The 19936-nt window shown below is 42.8% G+C and overlaps 1 protein-coding gene across 2 annotated transcripts in view; it reads left to right on the forward strand.

Annotated features, from left to right (window-relative positions):
• Positions 1 to 14069, forward strand: part of LOC139534508 (kin of IRRE-like protein 1) — a 39479-nt gene extending 25410 nt beyond the window's left edge. The window contains exons 9-15 of one of the 2 annotated variants that reach the window (XM_071333693.1): positions 3856 to 3982; positions 4469 to 4569; positions 6518 to 6734; positions 7144 to 7251; positions 8652 to 8779; positions 9161 to 9277; positions 11344 to 14069. In XM_071333693.1, coding sequence (XP_071189794.1) covers positions 3856 to 3982; positions 4469 to 4569; positions 6518 to 6734; positions 7144 to 7251; positions 8652 to 8779; positions 9161 to 9277; positions 11344 to 12009 — 1464 coding nt within the window. In that variant the 3' untranslated portion in view covers positions 12010 to 14069. The remainder of the gene's footprint in view (positions 1 to 3855; positions 3983 to 4468; positions 4570 to 6517; positions 6735 to 7143; positions 7252 to 8651; positions 8780 to 9160; positions 9278 to 11343) is intronic. The other variant, XM_071333694.1, reaches the window with a different exon arrangement.
• The last annotated feature ends 5867 nt before the right edge of the window (positions 14070 to 19936 follow it).

Here is a 19936-nt window from a genome sequence, read left to right on the forward strand (position 1 = left end):
CTGCAATCAATTTGCAAGCAACATTGCTAAAATGAAAGAAATAAAATGCCATCATACTGTAGGTCTATGGCTGCACTGGCGATGCCTGCCATGTGATAAGCTGCCAAATGGATTCACATAGCTGATATACCGAGAGATAGACAATCAAATAAAACAGATTGGAGCTCTTTCAACTAGACAAAAAGGAAATGTTCATTTGAGTAGGCAACACAGAAACAGAGACACATTAGAGACAGAACCCCTCTGTATTGCAGGATTTTGATAATATGATTAACCTTTGATTGCAGTGGGCTAAATCAGGGTCACACAGCGTGATTCTTGGTAGTCTTAAACAAATCTACGTTGAAACAAAAGTATACACCTCACACACATGGCTATGGGCTTTTAAAAAAGGAGACACCTGTATCATGTCAGATATAGAGTTGAAATCTATTACATTTTGAGTTTGCATCCCAATATTCCACTTGATATACTGTACATCACAGAAGACTGAAATATAACAAAACTGATTTCCGTTTTTTAAAGACTTTTATTTCATTTGATTAATTGTGAAATTATTACAAATATTAATATCATTCCACCCATGATGACAAAGAGGGCACTTTTGTTAATTGACTGCAGGAAAGGGCAACTTAACATTGACACTAGTTAATTTAGAAAATGTTGTTTAACAATTAAAACAAGTTTAAACACTTCACTTCAAAGAATCAACACTTCAACATGTACAAATAAGATAACTCATATGTAAAGATTAGGCATCTTAGTCTAAACAACAATAGATAATTGAGTAGTAACAAGTATTTTATAATTACTAAAGCATGATTTCAGGTGAACACAAAAACACCATTCCACCTATAGATACCTTGCTCCACTGATCCTTGATCTACTGGGTGAGCAGACTTCTATTCCAGCCCAGAATCAGGTGGGTTATTGCTGGGCTGTAACAGAACCCTGCTCACCCAGCAGACCTCCAGCAGGGTTGGCCTGCTCCAATTGTAATAGGTTTATACATTGTGTGTGATGTTTAACTGTATTTTTGAATACAACATTTTCCAACATAGGTAGGCCTACACATACAGTGCCTTTGGAAAGTATTCAGACTTTGACTTTTTCCACATGTTGTTACATTACAGCCTTATTGTAAAATATATATTTTTTTTTACTCAGGAATCTACACACAATACCTCATAATGACAAAGCGAAAACAGGTTTTTAGAAATTTTTGCAAATGTATAAAAAATTCATGAACAGAAATAGCTTATTTACATAATTATTCAGACCCTTTGCTGTGAGATTGAAATTGAACTCAGGTGCATCCTGTTTCCATTGATCATCCTTGAGATGTTTGAACAACTTGATTGGAGTCCACCTGTGGTAAATTCAATTGATTGGACATGATTTGGAAAGGCACACACCCATCTATATAATGCCCCACAGTTGACAGTGCACGTCAGAGCAAAGACCAAGCCATGAGGTCGAAGGAATTGTCCGTAGAGCTCCGAGACAGGATTGTGTCGAGTCACAGATCTGAGAAAGGGTACCAAAAAATGTCTACGGCATTGAAGGTCCCCAAGAACACAGTGGCCTCCATCATTCTTCAATGGAAGAAGTTTGAAACCACCAAGACTATTCCTAGAGCTGGCCGCACAGCCAAACATGAATCAATGGTCAATCTGACACAGCTCTAGAGTTCCTCTGTGGAGATGGGAGAACCTTCCAGAAGGACAACCATCTCTGCAGCACTCCACCAATCAGGCCTTTATGGTAGAGTGGCCAGATAGAAGCCACTCCTTAGTAAAATGCACATGACAGCCTGCTTGGAGTTTGCCAAAAGGCACCTGAAGGACACCAGACCATGAGAAACAAGATTCTCTGGTGTGATGAAACCTAGGTTGAACTCTTTGGCCTGAATGCCAAGCGTCACGTCTGGAGGAAACCTGGCACCATCCCTACGGTGAAGCATGGTGGTGGCAGCATCATGCTGTGGGGATGTTTTTCAGCAGCAAGGACTGGGAGACTAGTCAGGATCGATGGCAAAGATGAATGGAGCAAAGTACAAAGAGATCCTTGATGAAAACCTGCTCCAGAGTGCTCAGGACCTCAGACTGGGGTGAAGGTTCACCTTCCAACAGGACAACGACCCTAAGCACACAGCCAAGATATCGCAGGAGTGGCTTCGGGACAAGTCTCTGAATGTCCTTGAGTGGCCCAGTCAAAGCCCTAACTTGAATCCGATCGAACATCTCTGGAGATCTGCAGAGAAGAATAGAAGAAACTCTCCAAAATACAGGTGTGCCAAGCTTGTAGTATCATACCCAAGATGACTCGATGCTGTAATCGCTGCCAAAGGTGCTTCAACAAAGTGCTGAGTTAAGGGTCTGAATACTTATGTAAATGTGATATTTCATTTTGTTTAAAAATATATATATATATATATTAGCAAAAATCCCAACCTGTTTTTCCTTTGTCATTACAGGGTAGATTGATGAGGTAAAAAAACAAACAATTTCATCAATTTTACAATAAGGCTGTAACAAAATGTTGAACAAGTCAAGGGGTCTGAATACTATCCGAAGGCACTGTATAATCCACGGCATGTAGGATATACCCTTAGTCTCTTAGGAGTTTCATTGGGATCTTTCTCTTCATCTACAAACAGGCTTTCAAAGCTTCACGAGGATAGAAAACATCACAAAGAAACAGGATTCATGATACTCAAATTTGACAGCACTAAATATTATGTTGCTATTATCTCCCTGTCCTCAAAGTTTAACCCTCTGGGGACTGGAACCGGGGAGAATCTTTTCACAATGTCCTCTCATAAAGTTACCTGCACTATCCAGTAGTCTACACTCTCCCTTTAATGACAGCTGGTGCTGCAATTTCACCCTCTTCCGTGGCTGTTATCTACAAATGCATTTGGATTTTTAATTTAGAATAATTACATCAAGATTGCTAATTATAGGAAGTTAGCTAGCTGATGACATTGCATTCACTAAACCTAACAGTGTGTAACGTAAGCTAGCAAGCAGCTCAGTTGAGTTGGCCTAGTGTAGCTAGCTAGCTAATATTATGTTGTTTTTCTTTTACATTTACATTTTTTTATTTGCATACTTGAATAGGTCCTGGCACTGCCTCCGTTTCTGGGGGTCCTTACAAAAACAAAATAATTATATTTTCAGTGGTAGTAAAGCGCAGCCAGCAGCCATGTGGATGAATGGAAACAACGAAAAATCTGTCACCAGAGCGGTTTAGAACGTGCTGTGAGTGACGTTTAACTTTACCAGCATAGTCCAATTTCAATAAATATAATTCACACACTGTCAGCCGCACTTGATAACTTGAAAACTAGCACTTAAAGCTAGCATGGGCAACAACAACCACTACACGGACGGAACACAGTGACGCACATAACACACAGCACCCCTTCTATGGGCGTGTGGGGGGGAAGATTCTTGAAAAGTAACATCCAATCAAAAAGTGTTTGCAATACAAAATTCAGACCTCCAAGGGGGGTGTGACAACAATGTGATTTTGTAGGTATGGCAACACAAGATTAGGGTTCGGTATTAAGGTTAGCAGTGTAGTTAAGGTTAGGGTTAGGTTTGACTTTGTGGCTGTGCCAGCTAGTAACCACTCTGCAGAGCTGCCTCCAGTACGTGAGTCATCCCAATAAATGCCAACCTGCGTTTTTATCTCTCATTTCTTCTTTCTCAAGTCTTCCTCTTTTATTATATTTTGCCCCTGAAGGAAAGTAGAATGATGTCAGGCCACATCATCGCACTCCCCTTTTCTTTTGTTAATCTCTTTCTCTCTGCTTGTCCCTGATTCCCTCTCTCTCTCCATCCCTTACAGGTTCTTAGTAATAACAACCAGCTGTTCCTGAAGTCAGTGAGCCAGGCGGACGCTGGGCAGTACGTGTGTAAGGCCATCGTCCCCAGGATCGGAGTGGGAGAGACAGAGGTCACTCTCACTGTCAACGGTACGTAACACCAAAGGTCACACACAACAGAACCCTTTCAGAAAAAAGGGTTCCACATGGAACCCAAAAGGTTTCGTCAAAGGGTTCAAAGAACCCTTTTAGGTTCTAGATATAAACTTTTTTTCTAAGAGTCTAGATAATAAGTACTATTAAGCAATAAGGCCAGAGAGGGGTGTGGTATATGGCCAATATACCACGGCTAAGGGCTGTTCTTATGCACAACGCAACACGGAGCGCCTGGACACAGCCCTTAGCCGTGGTATATTTGGCCATATACCACAAACCCCCGAGGTGCCTTTTTGCCATTATTAACTGGTTACCAATGTAATTAGACCAGTAAAAATAAGTGTTTTGTCATACCTGTGGTCTGATATACCACAGCTGACAACCAATCAGCATTCAGGGGCTCGAACCACCCAGTTTATAATATGGAATATCCACTTCCTCACACTTTCTCTCTCTTTCTTTCTCTCTCTTTCTATCCAGGTCCCCCCATCATCTCCAGTGAGCCTGTTCAGTATGCAGTGAGGGGGGAGAGAGGAGAGGTCAAGTGCTACATCGCCAGCACACCTCCACCGGACAAGATTGTAAGTGGACAGTGGATACTGTACAAACTCTACTGCAAGCTTCTACATGACCACATTACCACCTATACATTATCGTCATCATGAGACTGACATAGTCAACACTCTAGCAGCTTTTATGTCTTGTGACGGCCATCAAAATCTTTCAGAATTGTCCTGAGATCCACCATGTAAACAAACCCAATGTTTCTAGTTGGGGACACTTCTATCGCCTTCACTCCACTTGTGAAGACACAGACAGTGACAGTGTCTGTGTCTGAAATGGTACCCTAGTCCCTACATAGTGTACCATATGGGCCCTGGTCAAAAGTAGTGCACTGTATAGGGAATAGGATGCCATTTTGGATGCAGTCAGTGTGTAGTTGGTCTCGTCCTCCTCTCCTTTCTAAACCTTGTGAGTTTAATTCTCTCTGACGCACCGGGGTGCGTTTCTAATGCAGGGACAGAAAAATAGTTATAAAATATGAAGGACAGGAACGGCAGGAACAGTTGTCCCTGCAAATTCCTCTGCCAGAGTTTCTCGTTTTTCAGAATGAATGGTAGATTACGGGAACATGTGGCCTTATGCAATTTCAAATAGTCGCTCATACTTCAGTGGGAATAATAGCTTTTAGTGGCTTGGAAGTTGAGGAAGTGTGTAGGATTCTTACCAACTCTAAAACCACTACATGTAACTCTAAAGTCCAGGAATAGAGCGATATAGCTGCTTGGAACAGTTGCTGCTGGTAGTGTGTGAATCTCATAATGTGGGCGTTGTAAGTGTGTGTGAATGTTTTGGAATGTATGTGCTTGTTTGTTTACTTTAGTGTGTGTGTGTGTCTTTGTGTATACTGTACAAATGTGTACACAGTGGCATAACTTGCCATCGTTTTGTTTAATAATACATAATATCTCTGTTATCTTGCCTTCTTCTTCTTTGACTTGAGGTCCTCATCCGATGTGCGCTATTTAGAGGCTGTGACCATCTCTGTTTGTGACTAACGGGGCGGATTCTTTTTTCTTCCTCTGAATTTTGCTCTAGCTTTTGAACTGTTAGGTCTATAAGCTATTATGACCCCATTCCTGAAAGCTTAGACTCGTTCTGTTTCCCTGTACGACACTCACAAGCTGCGCAGGCCATGTTAGAAGGGACTGTGACAAAACCTCAATTGAAAACAATGCATGTGTTTTTTCTACACACAATTTATTACTTGAGGAACTTTCCAATATCTTTCTGATCCATTTCACTCACTTTGTGATGCCAATTAAAATTGTTACACCTTTCCCATGTTTAAGTAATTTGACATATTTTCTTATTAGCTTCATGAACATGGAAACTTGATTGCAGTTTGTATCTGTGCAAGATTGGTTAAAAAGGCCATACAATAACTAAATGTATTGGTATTTTCCCGAAGACAATGTCAGATATAGATATTGGCCCAGAATTGCCACATCAGTGCAACCTTAACTAACTAAAACCAGATATAAAGTATGTAGAAATTATAATGGACCTATGGCCTATATTTATTTAAAAAACTGCCCTTTTTTCTGGCCTGCTAATTGCTTTTGATGAACAAATCGTTCGGGGAAAAAATCTGTACGGATCTCCGTTTAATTCTGAAAACCCGATGTGGCCCTCAAGACAAAATTATTGCCCACCCCTGTTCTACATGGTGATGCAAAGACCTTTACTATTGAAGGGTATTTCAAGTCTTTCAGTTCACCTAAAAGAGCCGGCTCCGAACAGCTCTTCGTTCAGTAGCCATGATTTTGTTTAATAGACTCGGGGGGGCCTCTATCTGGGGCCTCCAAATCACTAAGTCCACCCCTGTGTGTATATTCCTCCATATGTGCATATGCACATCTATGCTTATATGTGTTTGTACATAATGCATGTGTGTGTCAGAGCACATGCAGTATAGTATATATGTGTGTGTGTTAATGTGCGCCTGCTTGCCTGCCTGTGTTTCAGGTGTGGGCATGGAAGGAGAACGTATGGGAGAAGGAGAAGGGGACTCTGTTGGAGAGGTACACGGTGGAGCAGAGTAAGCCTCTGTCTGAGGGAGGGGCTGTCCTCTCCACCCTCACCATCAACAACGTCATGGAGGCTGACTTCTTGTCCACCTACAACTGTACCGCCTGGAACTCCTTCGGACCCGGGACCATGATCATCACCCTGGAAGAGACCGGTATGCCCAGAGACGAACAACAACAACACCGTTATATTCGGCAGCATTATATTCATACTCGTAACTTGATGCGACCAGACATCCCTCCTCAAAAACAACAACAATAACCAGCATATATTCATGCCTGCTCTATTATAATGTTTTAGCTGAATCGACATATTGTATAAACAGCTAACTGAACCCTATTGCATTGACCTCTCTCCCTCTATCCTTCTTCTCTCTCTCTCTATTTCTCTCTCTCTCTATTTCTCTATTTCTCTCTCTGTTTCTCTCTGTCTCTCTCCCTCTATCTCTCTCCTCCCTCTCAATCTCCCTCTCTCTGTCTCTTTTCCCTCTCTCTCTCTCTCTCTCGCGGTCTCTCTCCTCCTCTATCTCTCTTCCCTCTCTCTCTCTCTGTTCCCCCTCTCAGAGGAGGTACCAGTGGGTATAATAGCAGGAGGGACTGTTGGCTGCACCATCCTGCTATTCCTGTGTTTACTAGTCCTGGTGCTCATCTTCTACCGACAGCGCAAAGGCAGTAAGTGATAACTTCATCTAGGAAATATCAAACGTATACACCTGTAAAATACAGTAGCAATCACATACATCTGTAAAATACAGTAGAAAGCACATACAACACCTGTAAAATACAGTAGCAAACACATACAACACCTGTAAAATACAGTAGCAAACACATACAACACCTGTAAAATACAGTAGCAAACACATACAACACCTGTAAAATACAGTAGCAAACACATACAACACCTGTAAAATACAGTAGCAAACACATACAACACCTGTAAAATACAGTAGCAAACACATACAACACCTGTAAAATACAGTAGCAAACACATACAACACCTGTAAAATACAGTAGCAAACACATACAACACCTGTAAAATACAGTAGCAAACACATACAACACCTGTAAAATACAGTAGCAAACACATACAACACCTGTAAAATACAGTAGCAAACACATACAACACCTGTAAAATACAGTAGCAAACACATACAACACCTGTAAAATACAGTAGCAAACACAAACATCTGTAAAATACAGTAGCAAAAGCATACACCTGTAAAATACAGTAGCAAACACATACAACACCTGTAAAATACAGTAGCAAACACATACAACACCTGTAAAATACAGTAGCAAACACATACAACACCTGTAAAATACAGTAGCAAACACATACAACACCTGTAAAATACAGTAGCAAACACATACAACACCTGTAAAATACAGTAGCAAACACATACAACACCTGTAAAATACAGTAGCAAACACATACAACACCTGTAAAATACAGTAGCAAACACATACACCTGTAAAATACAGTAGCAAACACATACAACACCTGTAAAATACAGTAGCAAACACATACAACACCTGTAAAATACAGTAGCAAACACATACAACATCTGTAAAATACAGTAGAAAGCACATACAACACCTGTAAAATACAGTAGCAAACACATACAACACCTGTAAAATACAGTAGCAAACACAAACATCTGTAAAAATACAGTAGCAAAAGCATACACCTGTAAAATACAGTAGCAAACATACAAAACCTGTAAAATACAGTAGCAAACACATATTTCAGATACCAATGCATTGAAAACATCATACAGTATACACCTGAACTTCCTCAGAATGCAATATATTATTCACATGTTTACACTTGCATACATATACTTAAACATATAAAGTACATAAACATACACATACTGTATCTAAATCAATATACCCTGACATATATCCAGCAGTATTCAACTGTGTGCTGTGCTGTTTTGCATTTATGGATACATTAAAATGCACATATACATACTCATTTATACACATACTGTACATACATCTCTATACCCTGACATACGTATATCCAGCAGTATTCAACTGTGTGCTGTGCTGTCGTGTTGTGCTTCCAGGTCGTCGTGGGGTCACGCTGGGTAAGCCAGACATCAAGGTAGAGACAATAAACAAGGAGACCCACAGTCTGGAGGAGGACTCCGGCAGCGTTTCCACGGCATCACGCATGGTCAAGGCCATGTACTCGGTGAGTCGCCATCACAACGCTACAGCAGGTTGCCTTGAACTTTGCTTCCTTTGGTTTATGTTACCCAAGTTTCCCATCAGGCGATCACTAAAGTTTTTTTCAATAATTCCAACGACGCCTAAACTCTGAAGCTATTACCTTACAACTAACCACTTAACAGAAATGCAACAAAAAAACATTTCTGTCATAACAACTTTTGCTGTTCTATCTTTTCAATCACAATATTCAGAATTTTTAACACTTAAAGATGACCCTTTTCAACTTAAAATACGATCTGTCACTTTCTCTTCCTTCCCTCTTCTTTTTTTTTTATTATTCGGTCCCCCACTTATGTTGGATTCCTCCCCTCCTTTGTTGTTTTTTCATTGTTTGATGGTTTAGATTCTGCCCTCTTCTGTGTCCTTTTCTCCCTCCTCTCAGCCCTTTAAAGACGATATAGAACTCAAGCAGGACCTGCGTAGCGATACGCTAGACACTCGCCAGGAGTACGACCTGAAGGTGAGATTATTTTACACACAGTGCCTTCAGAAAGTATTCATACACCTTGACGTAATCCACATTTTGTTGTGTTACAGCCTGAATTCAAAATGGATTCAATAAAAAAAAGTTCGTTTTTTAAAAACATTTTTGAAAGTTTCTTGAAAATGAAATACAACATCCCTGAGTGAGTACTTTGTAGAAACACATTTGGCGGCGATTACAGCTTTGAGTCATCTTGGGTAGGTCTGTATCAGCTTTGCACATCTGGATTTGGGGATATCTCCCATTCTTCTGTGCAGATTTTTATCAAGCTCTGTTAAGTTAGATGGGGAGCAGCAGTGAACAGCAATCTTCAAGTTTTCCCACAGATTTTCAATAGGATTGAAGTCTGGGCTTAGGCTGGGCCACTCAATGACTTTTAAATTCTTGTTCTGAAGCCATTCAAGCGTTGCTTTGGCTATATGCTTGGGGTTATTGTTGGAACATAAATCTTCATCCCAGTCTAAGGTCGTTTGCACTCTGAAGCAGGTTCTCATTAAGGATTTGCCAGTATTTGGCTTCATTGTTCCCTCTATCCTTACCAGTCTCTCAGTCCCTGCTGCTGAAAAGCCTCCCCATAGCATGATGCTGCCACCACCATGCTTCACAGTAGGGATGGTGTAAGAAGGGTGATGAGCTGTTTTCTCCAGACATAGCGCTTTGCATTCAGGTCAAAGAGTTACATTTTTGTCTCATCAGACCACAGAATCTCATGCCTTATGCTCTCAAGAGTCTCACGTGCCTTTTTTGCTCCAAGCGTGCTGTCATGTGCTTTTTTTTCAGGAGTGGCTTCCGTCTGGCCACTCTCCCATAAAGCCCAGATTGGTGAAATGCTGTAGAGACTGTTGTCCTTCTGGCAGGTTCTCCCATTTCATCCAAGGAACTCTGTAGTTCTGTCAGAGTGGTCATTGGATTCTTGGTCACCTCCATACTTCTATATGTTTTCAATTTTTCCTAATGATGGAGATGACATGCTCTTGGAAACTTTAAACACTCTAGAAATTGTTTTATAGGGCCTCCTGAGTGGCGCAGAGGTCTAAGGCACTTCATCGCAGTTGCTAGCTGTACCACTAGAGATCCTGGTTCGACTCCAGGCTCTGTCGCAGCCGGCCGTGACCGGGAGACCCATGGGGCAGCGCACAATTGGCCCAGCGTCGTCCGAGTTAGGGAACGGTTTGGCCGGCAGGGATGTCCTTGTCCAATCCCGCTCTAGCGACTCCTGTGGCGGGCCGGGCGCATGCACGCTGACAAGGTCGACAGGTGTACGGTCTTTCCTCCGACACATTGATGTGGTTGGCTTCCAGGTTAAGTGGGCATTGTGTCAAGAAGCAGTGCGGCTTGGTTTGGTCGTGTCTCGGAGGACGCATGGCTCTCGACCTTCTTCTCTCACGAGTCCTTGTGGGAGTTGCAGCTAAGACGCAAGACTGTTAATGTCAATTGGATACCACGAAATTGGGGAGAAAAAGGGGTTCAAAAAAAGTTACAAAAATTACAAATAAATGAAATTGTTTTATACCCTTCCCCAGATATATGCCTCATCATAGTTCTATTGCGAAGATTTACAGACAGTATAGTTTCTGCTCTGACATGCAACTGTGGTATCTTATATAGGCAGGTGTGTTTCTTTAAAAATCAGATCCAAACAATTGAATTGGCAACAGGTGGACTCCATTCAAGTTGTAGTGACATCTCAATGATGATCAAAGGAAATTGGATGCACCTAAGCTCAATTTGGAGTATCCTAGCAAAGGGGTGTGAATAATTATGTAAATTAGATATTTCTGTATTTAGTTTTCAATAAATTTGCAAACATTTCTAAAAACATGTTTTCACTTTGTCATTATGGGGTATTGTGTGTAGATGGGTGACAAAAACTATATTTAATCCATTTTGAATTCAGACTGTAACACAACAAAATGTGGAATAAGTTAAGGGATAGGAATACTATCTGAAGGCACTGTACATACACACACACACATGTACACACACAAACACACACACACACACCTTAGTGACAATATGTTTTCTAATCTTGCTCTCTCCAGGACCCCACCAACGGCTACTACAACGTGCGAGCCTCCACCCTTGATGAGGGTCGCCCCGCCTCCCGCTCCATGCACTACTCTGACTACCGGCCCTCCAACACCCCAGGGGGAGCTGCCTCTGTCAGCAGCAGTGCTGGAGGATCAGGGGCCACGGCCAGCGGAGGAGGCCCTCCAGGCCCAGGGCCCCTCTCCACCCCCGGTCGCCCCAGTTGCTACGACCCCCGGCCCCCTTCCAGACTCTCCCACAACAGCTACGCCCAGTTCAACACCTTCACCCGGGCTGGGCAGAGCCAGCAGCCCCCTCCCAACCCCCCGCCGCAGACCAGCGACTTCACTGGGGACTGCAGCCTGTTGGACTCCCCTCAGCTGGCCTACGACAACTACGGCTATCCCTCTCACCCCTATACCCCCTACCGCATGGGCTTTGCCCCGCCCAGTCTGGCTCCATTGGAAACCGGGCCTTCCTATGAGATGTACGGGGTGGGGTCGGGGGTGGGGCCTGTGCCAGGGGTGGGGCCTGGTGTGGGGGTGGGGCCGGGGGCGACTCCATCAGGGTCAGAGACTGGACTGGGGAAGTATGGAAGCTCCACCCGCTTCTCCTATACCTCGCAGCACTCTGACTACGGCCACAGAGGACACACACAGAGGATGCAGACACATGTGTGAGATGGATAGCTGACATGGTCACATAGACGGTGAGGGTGCATTCTCATACACACTGTCACTCAGACGCACACAGAGGCCGCACACACACGCATTCACATTCTCAAACATACGCACATATACTGTACACATGTGAGCATACACACGCAGATATACACACACACACACAGACACACACACAGAGGAGTTAGAATTTCCCCACGAGACAGGGAGGGTGTGAGAGAGAGTCCAGATCAGTGGATAACGAGTGAATTCCTGGTAATCTATAGAATTCCCACACTCCCAGTGTTCAAATCTTCGCTCTGAAAGAGCAGAAAGCGAAAGTCCAATCAAGACCAGAGAAGACGGGACTAGAGAGAACAAAAGATCTTTAGATGTTAATTATCGAAATAAATAGCATATGTGCTATGAATTTAGATTGTAATGAATGACGAGAGTGAGCGTTACAGGCAATTTATTCCATATTCGATTGCCAAATATTACAGTAAGGCATATCATGGAGAAATTGACCGTCAAATATGGTACTCGTTCGTTGGGCGGGAGAAACCTCAACCAGTGGAGGGTCATGACTGGCCGCCATTTTGTTTTAGCTGGTTGTTGTTTTATACAGTGATTTTAGAGCACATATATCCCACATTGCTCCACTTCATTGGCGCCATTGGTGCTGGTTAGTGGGGTCATCGTACGTTTTGCACTGCATTACAAACAGTATTCATTGCTTAGAAATCCATCATCTACATATATCTGTATTATATGAGTCTGTTTTTATTTGCACACCAACAAACTAGAGCTTTCTATTCTATTTTTTAACATTTTACAGAATTATTTTGGTCATATTTCTGTGAAGGAAGTGTCTGTGGACCAAGATGTTCAAACTTGAGAGTGTTTAGTCTTTGTTTGGGTGATATTCACCTCAACAAAGAGAAACATGAAGAAGTATTTGAGTACCTGTTTTTGTCAGCCATGATGACTGGCAAGATTCAGGAAGGGGAGGGTATACAAGAACCTTTTTACCAAGTGTCCATGTTTGCTCTTTATTTGATGTAAATCTGGGGTTACAAGCATTTAAATGCAGTAGATACCACGGAGGAAGTCCTTCTATGGGAAGGTGTTGTGTTCAGGCCTTGAGGCAGTCCGGGCATATGGAACTACACTATAAGCCTGCTAGCCTGGCATTCAAACAGAATTTTTTACGTTTCACCATTTATATGAACTACATATTTTATATGGTGAAACATAGCGGATTCAGCTTGGATCCAGGCTATAAACCTTAGCTTGGTGCCCCCTGCTGAAATAGAGAGAGGTGACGTGGTAGCCTGATCGCAGATCTGGTTGTGCTGTCTTGCCCACTCCTACGGTCATTGTCACGCTTGCGAACAAACAGCACCTGGGACCAGGCTAGTGAGATGGTGTGTATAAGAGTGGCCTTAGGGAACATGCGGTAATGCTTTCATCATTCATTCCTCCTCACACACAATCAGCCATGAGGGCCAGAGGAGAATGTGTATGGAGAGGTTCAATGAAGGTTTGTCTACAGTATTGATATAAGGATAGCGGAGTGTGAATGTTTGTGCGTGAAAGAGAGAGTGTGTGTATGCACATCTATTTGTACAGTGTTTGTATAGATGTGTGAATGGCTGTGTGTGTGTGTGTATGTATGTAATGCATATACATACAGTACTCTACCTGCGTGTGAACGTGACTATTGTATGCATGTCAGTGTGTACAGTATGTGTGTGTGCATGTCTGTATGTGTTCATGTGTGCGAGTGTGTTTCAGTAATATGTCCATATCATTTCTCTTCACGATCCTGTTCCAATACTTTTATACCTCTGGTAGGACTGTATCCTGTATTATTGTGTCTTTGAATTTAGAAATACAATGTTTATCTTATTGTACTGTTCTACGTAGCAGGAAAAAAAAACTGTTCAAAAGATGTACAACAGAAAGTGATCAAATTTTCATTTTTTAATTTCATTATCTTCAATATTTTTTAAAAATGGTATGTAATTATTTTTCCACAGTATAACAGAAATAAAAAGCACTGTTTTTTATAAAATAAATCATGTCATGTGATGCTTTCGGGGGAATGGGATAACTACCAGTTAGGAGAATTCAGTTTATTTTGTGTTTTCCCCCACAATCTGTCATGTCTGCTCCCACTCTACCTCCCTGGCGCTCGCCAGCCTGCCAAGCATTACGCACTTCTGCCACCATCATTACGCACACCTGCTTCCCTCGTCACGCACATCAGCGATTCGTTGGACTCACCTGGACTCAATCATCTGTGTTAGTACCTCCCCTATATCTGTATATCTGTTCCCCCGCTCTGTTCCCCGCTTCAGCATTAATTGTCGTTTGTCTTTGTATTAACCAGTTCTGACGCTGTTCCCTGTCTGTGCAAAATTAAATGTTCACTCTCCGTACCTTCTTCTCTACCCCAGCGTTGATTCTTACAGAATGCGAAGCATCGGGGAGTGCTGGCTTTTCGGTTGGTGGTGACGTCGGGTCCGGGGGGGCGCCGCCGATGGAACGGGGTTGCCTCAGCTTGCTTGTCGAGCTTCTACGCCCTAGCTGGCTCAAGAGATTTCCTTGCCCCGGTTGGCTCGGCAGGTGCCCATCCCACGTCAGGCCTCAACCGGATCGTCAGGTTTTTACGCCTCAGCCGGATCATCAGGCTCCCACGTCTCAGCCGGCTCTCCAGGCTCCCACGTCCCACAGGGATCATCAGGCTTCACGCCTCACCTGAATCGTCAGGCTCCGACGCCTCAGCCGGTTTGCCAGGCTCCCACGCCTCTGCCGGTTCGTCTGGCTTGAACGCCCCAGTCAGCGGGTCCAGAGCCCGCTCTCCCTCCCTGGCGCTCGAGGGCTCCAGGTTGCCCAGCATTACGCACTTCTGCCACCGTCATTACGCACACCTGCTTCCCTCGTCACGCGCATCAGAGCTTCATTGGACTCACCTGGACTCAATCACCTGTGTTAGTACCTCCCCTATATCTGTCTGTTCCGCACTTCAGCATTAATTGTCCTTTGTCGTTGTGTTACCCGGTTCTGATGCTGTTCCTGTCCTGTTCCATGTCTGTGCAAAATTAAATGTTCACTCTCCGTACCTGCTTCTCTACTCCAGCGTCGGTTCTTACACAATCAACATATATTATTACCTACAACCCAACTTCATGTAAAATAAATAAATACATTGAAACATATTTAATTACGGCTAACGATTAAAGAGTGACTGCCCCTTAAAACCAACGAATCCCTTTGAAAACGGCATATGTGGCATCGATAGCAGTCAGAGAATACTGTTCATTGACTACAGCTCAGCGTTCAACACCATAGCGCCCACAAAGCTCATCACTAAGCTAAGGACCCTTTGACTAAACACCTCCCTCTGCAACTGGATCCTGGACTTCCTGACGGGCCGCCCCTAGGTGGTAAGGGTAGGCAACAACACATCTGCCATGCTGATCCTCAACACTGGGGCCCCTCAGGGGTGCGTGCTTAGTCCCCTCCTGTACTCCCTGTTCACCCACAACGGCGTGACCAAGCACGACTCAAACACCATCAGTAAGTTTGCTGACGACACAAGTGGTAGGCCTGATCACCAACAACGATGAGACAACCTATAGGGAGGAGGTCAGAGACCTGTCAATGTGGTGCCAGGACAACAACCTCTCCCTCAATGTGAGCAAGACAAAGGAGCTGATCGTGGACTACAGGAAAAGGAGGGCCGAACAGGCCCCCATTAACATCGACGGGGCTGTAGTGGAGAGTGGAGACTTCCAAGTACCTTGGTGTCCACATCACCAACAAACTATCATGGTCCAAGCACACCAAGATAAAGACGGCACCACAACACCTTTTCCCCCTCAGGAGACTGTAAAGATTTGGCATTGGTCCAAGATTTCTGCCATCCAGGACCTATTTACTAGGCTGTGTAAGAGGAAGGCCCAAATAATTGTCAAAGACTCCAGTCACCCAAGTCATACGCTTCGTACACACCAACAGCGTCATTGCGCAAAATAGTATGCAGCATCATCTGGATATATATGCAACAAAAGTTCTACACATTGGCTATTATTTTTAATGAGCTCTGCCCCCAAACAAGACCAAATTTTGTTGGTTCAGACTGCACCAAATCTAAACCAATCATAGATGTCTTTATTTCACAAGTTTGGACATCAAAGTAGAGCACAGTAGAGCTCAGTAGAGTACAGCACAGAACCATAGAGTAGAGTTCAGTACAGTACAGAGTTCAGTACAGCAGATACAGTAAAGTAGAGTATAGTTCTGTACAGTAGAGTATAGTTCAGTACTGAACTCTACAGGACTGTACTGTATTGTCCTGAACTCTACTCTATACTTTTCTTTACTATACTTTTCTTTACTGCACCCCCTGTACTGTGCTGTGCTGTACTGTATTGCACTGTGCTGTCCAAAATGGTGAACCCAACTGTGGTTTGTGAGTACTATGATTTCCCATTGTAGCCAATTCAATTGCAGAAATTCCGTTTCTAATTTTTGGGAAATTCCGTTACCAATTTGGTAGTTTTAGTCACTCAATAATTTAAACAACATTTATATCAGTAAAAACATTAGAACTAATTGATAGGTCTACCTTTACTTGTTACTTATGTGACATTTCTTTATCCTGCCTCCTAATTAGGGAGAAAAATTTGAAAATATCTTAAAGATACTGTATGTGGGGTTTTGGTAACGGAATTTCAAGGCACAAGGCAATGTTTCTTAAACTTACAGAAGGCAATTAGTTTTCTACAAATTAATAATTGATATGTTGGATTCATGTCTGCATCTCAACCAAAAATCGAAGTTCATGAAAAGGACTAAATCAAATCAAACTTTAAATGCCCTTAAATAAAGTTTGATTTAGTCCTATTACTTAACTTAGTTTTTTGGTTGAGATGGAGACGTGAATCCTTGAATCCCTAGGGCCTAGGCCTATATGTATTGTCTAGTTTTAGTTGAATCCTGGGTTGAATTGAAACAATAGCTGTTGATGACTTTGCAAATGTTATATAAGCCTAAATAGTATCATTGATTTATATAAGATTCATAAAGTATGGTTACATTTAATTTGCTCTGTTAAACTTACTCTTTGATATGACTTCGATAGCAACAGTGAATCTATTTAATAATAATTCTCACGATAGCACATTGACAAATATGTAAGAGAAGCAGGCCTGGTTCAGTTATAACCCTGGATGGGAGACCAAAGGAAAGCTGTAGATAGATACATTCTCAACCTACTGTTTTTTTCTGATAGTGGCTATAACATTGAAGATCTGACATTGTCTCAAAGGTACAAATTCAACATATTTTATACAAGGTTAGTTAATGTACAAAATTGGTTACCATGATGACATAATCCTGTGGTTGAAATGTCACCCTCAAACCAACAGTTCACTCTCACGATTTTGCAAATCCAATGTATTTTAAAAATAGATTCCACGTCAAAATACTTTGACAAATTATGTTGAAACAATGTTGATTCAACCAGTTTTTGCCCAGTGGGAAGTACCCTTGTGACACCTCTTCCGTTGTTGCCAGAGTTACCTCGACTCCTATGAAAAGGACACTACCTGTAAACACCACCTCATAAGATTGCCTGCTGCAGTTGTTTGAGAGATGTCCAGTTTGCAGCCGAACATGCAGCTTGAGAAGACCAGCAAGGGGGCCCTCATCAGCATCATGCAGACATGCCCTCACTGTGAGCATTCATATGAATGGAACTGTCAGCCACATGTTGGAAAGTATCCGGCCAGCAACCTTAGCCTGTCAGCGGCAACAGCTTTCACAGGCTCATCAGTTGTATAAATACAGAAGGTAACCCACTTCATTACTTTGATATATTTGATAACCCAATTGTGAAAAATAATTGATGTGACCTGACATTATTTGTTGCTTATTTTCTACTTCTTAGATGCATATAATGTCCAGGGCATAACGTGTGTGTGTGTGACCGACCGACCAGTGTCTTTGATGAGGGGCCAGGAGCTGATTTACACTGCTATGCCTATCTATGGGGCTCTGGCAAAGACCTTGCCTCACCTCTTGCCTGCTCACCAACGGTCATTGATGGGGAGAACAGAATTTGATAGGTTTAGTCTGACCTGTTCAAATTTCAACATAATATCAGTTTGTGTATCAGATATCACCTATTCTAACTGCCATTGCTAATAACAGTGACTATGTGTTATGACAGCCGGCGGGGAGGGGAAGTGGTGATTGAGGGGAGATATCTGGCAGTCTGTTGGCTCCACCCCCGGCCCTTATATGGACTTCCTGCCCCAACAAGGCAAGACTGGAACTCGTTAAGCCAGGGAGGGTTTGAGGATAAAAGGGGGAAGCAGCCTGCACAGCAGGAGAGAACCAAGTGTGATATGAAGCGTGGGAGAAGAGAGCACATGAGCTGAGCGTTTATGTGTTGTGCCCTAGACAGTCGGACTAACCCCCTTGTGTACCGGATTGGCTGAGAACCAAAGTGTGAGGATTACCCCTGGGAAAAGGAACGGACAAAGAGAATGAATTGTGGACTGTGGTGATTGGTGAATTCCCCCTTCTTTCCCTGTGTACAAAAATCCCTAAAAAACTTCCCATAAGCATTCTATTTGTGCTACTAGTTAGTGCCTGTTTTGTTATTGAACTTGGTGAAGTAGAAACATGTATGGAGACAGCAGATGGAGACTACCAAGATGATGTGATGAAGTCCAGACTGACAGACAGGCTTGTTGCTGATGTCTCTGAATGGAGAGAGACCTGGCACTAGGCATTAACATTTTACTGGACACAACTTTTACTTGTATTGTCTTTTTATTATTGAATGGTATCAGACAATATGGGGAGGGAGAAGCCCTGTGTGTTTTACACCAAGATCAGGGAACTCCTATTGTATACGGGACACCACACAGGAAGGAATGACCCCTCTGACATGTTTGCCAATGTAGGTCCATTACCACCAGACAAAATGTCGATAGGCACAGTATCTGTATCGGCTGGGAACGACAGTGAAAGGAGCACATTGTTATATTAGCAGAACACTGATTCTATGGTATTATGTGAAGGGTTGTTTATTTTACATGGACCTACATTTAAAATATCTACATAAATTCAGCACTTGCATTCTCATATTACTCTGTAGGCTACTGACCTATTCATAGCTTCCTCTGGCATCTCACCATACATCTCCCTGTAGTTATTGAACTCAATCTGCAGGAGTTGTTTGTTATGATTGCCTGGGGGGAAATGGCTGAAGGCAAGGTTCTGACAGATGGGTGTGTCTTGGTGGTGGCAAGGACACACCCACATCAAACCACACCCCCAAGTCAAGGCTTTGGTCATGGCCGGCAGCAATTCTGGAGGAGCAAGCCAAATAACTATATTATATAAGTGTGAAAAAGCACTATACTATTATTGGGCAACAGTCACGTGGGTATTTCCACTACCACTGCATTTAGTATTTCTACTGTTACTATATAGGCTACTATCCCACTACTACAAAGACAATCACTACTTCTACAATACACTAGCCTACATTTAACCCTAGCAATTTTTACGTCTTCCACTACCGTAAAAATACTTTTGAACAGCAAGTCACACAATTTTTCCATATAGCACCAACTCAACTTCCATTATACTTCAGTGTGATAGGTGGCAGTACCATCATTCTGTCAACTTTGCTTCCCAAACCAAAAAATTAAACATTTTAACAGAAGAGAGTGGTCAAGGAGCAAAGTGTTGTAACTGCGGTGGAGATCATGAGGCCTTGGAATGCCTGATCAGGGTGAAAAAAATGGAGGTCACCAAAAACAGGGCAGCTCAGTCTGTCTCCTACACGGAGGCAGTCAAAATGGTATGAAAGTCTGATGGTAGTGAATACTGGTAGAATTACACTGCAACATACACCGCAGCC

This window comes from Salvelinus alpinus, chromosome 11, assembly GCF_045679555.1.
Source record: "Salvelinus alpinus chromosome 11, SLU_Salpinus.1, whole genome shotgun sequence".
Lineage (NCBI taxonomy): Eukaryota > Metazoa > Chordata > Actinopteri > Salmoniformes > Salmonidae > Salvelinus > Salvelinus alpinus.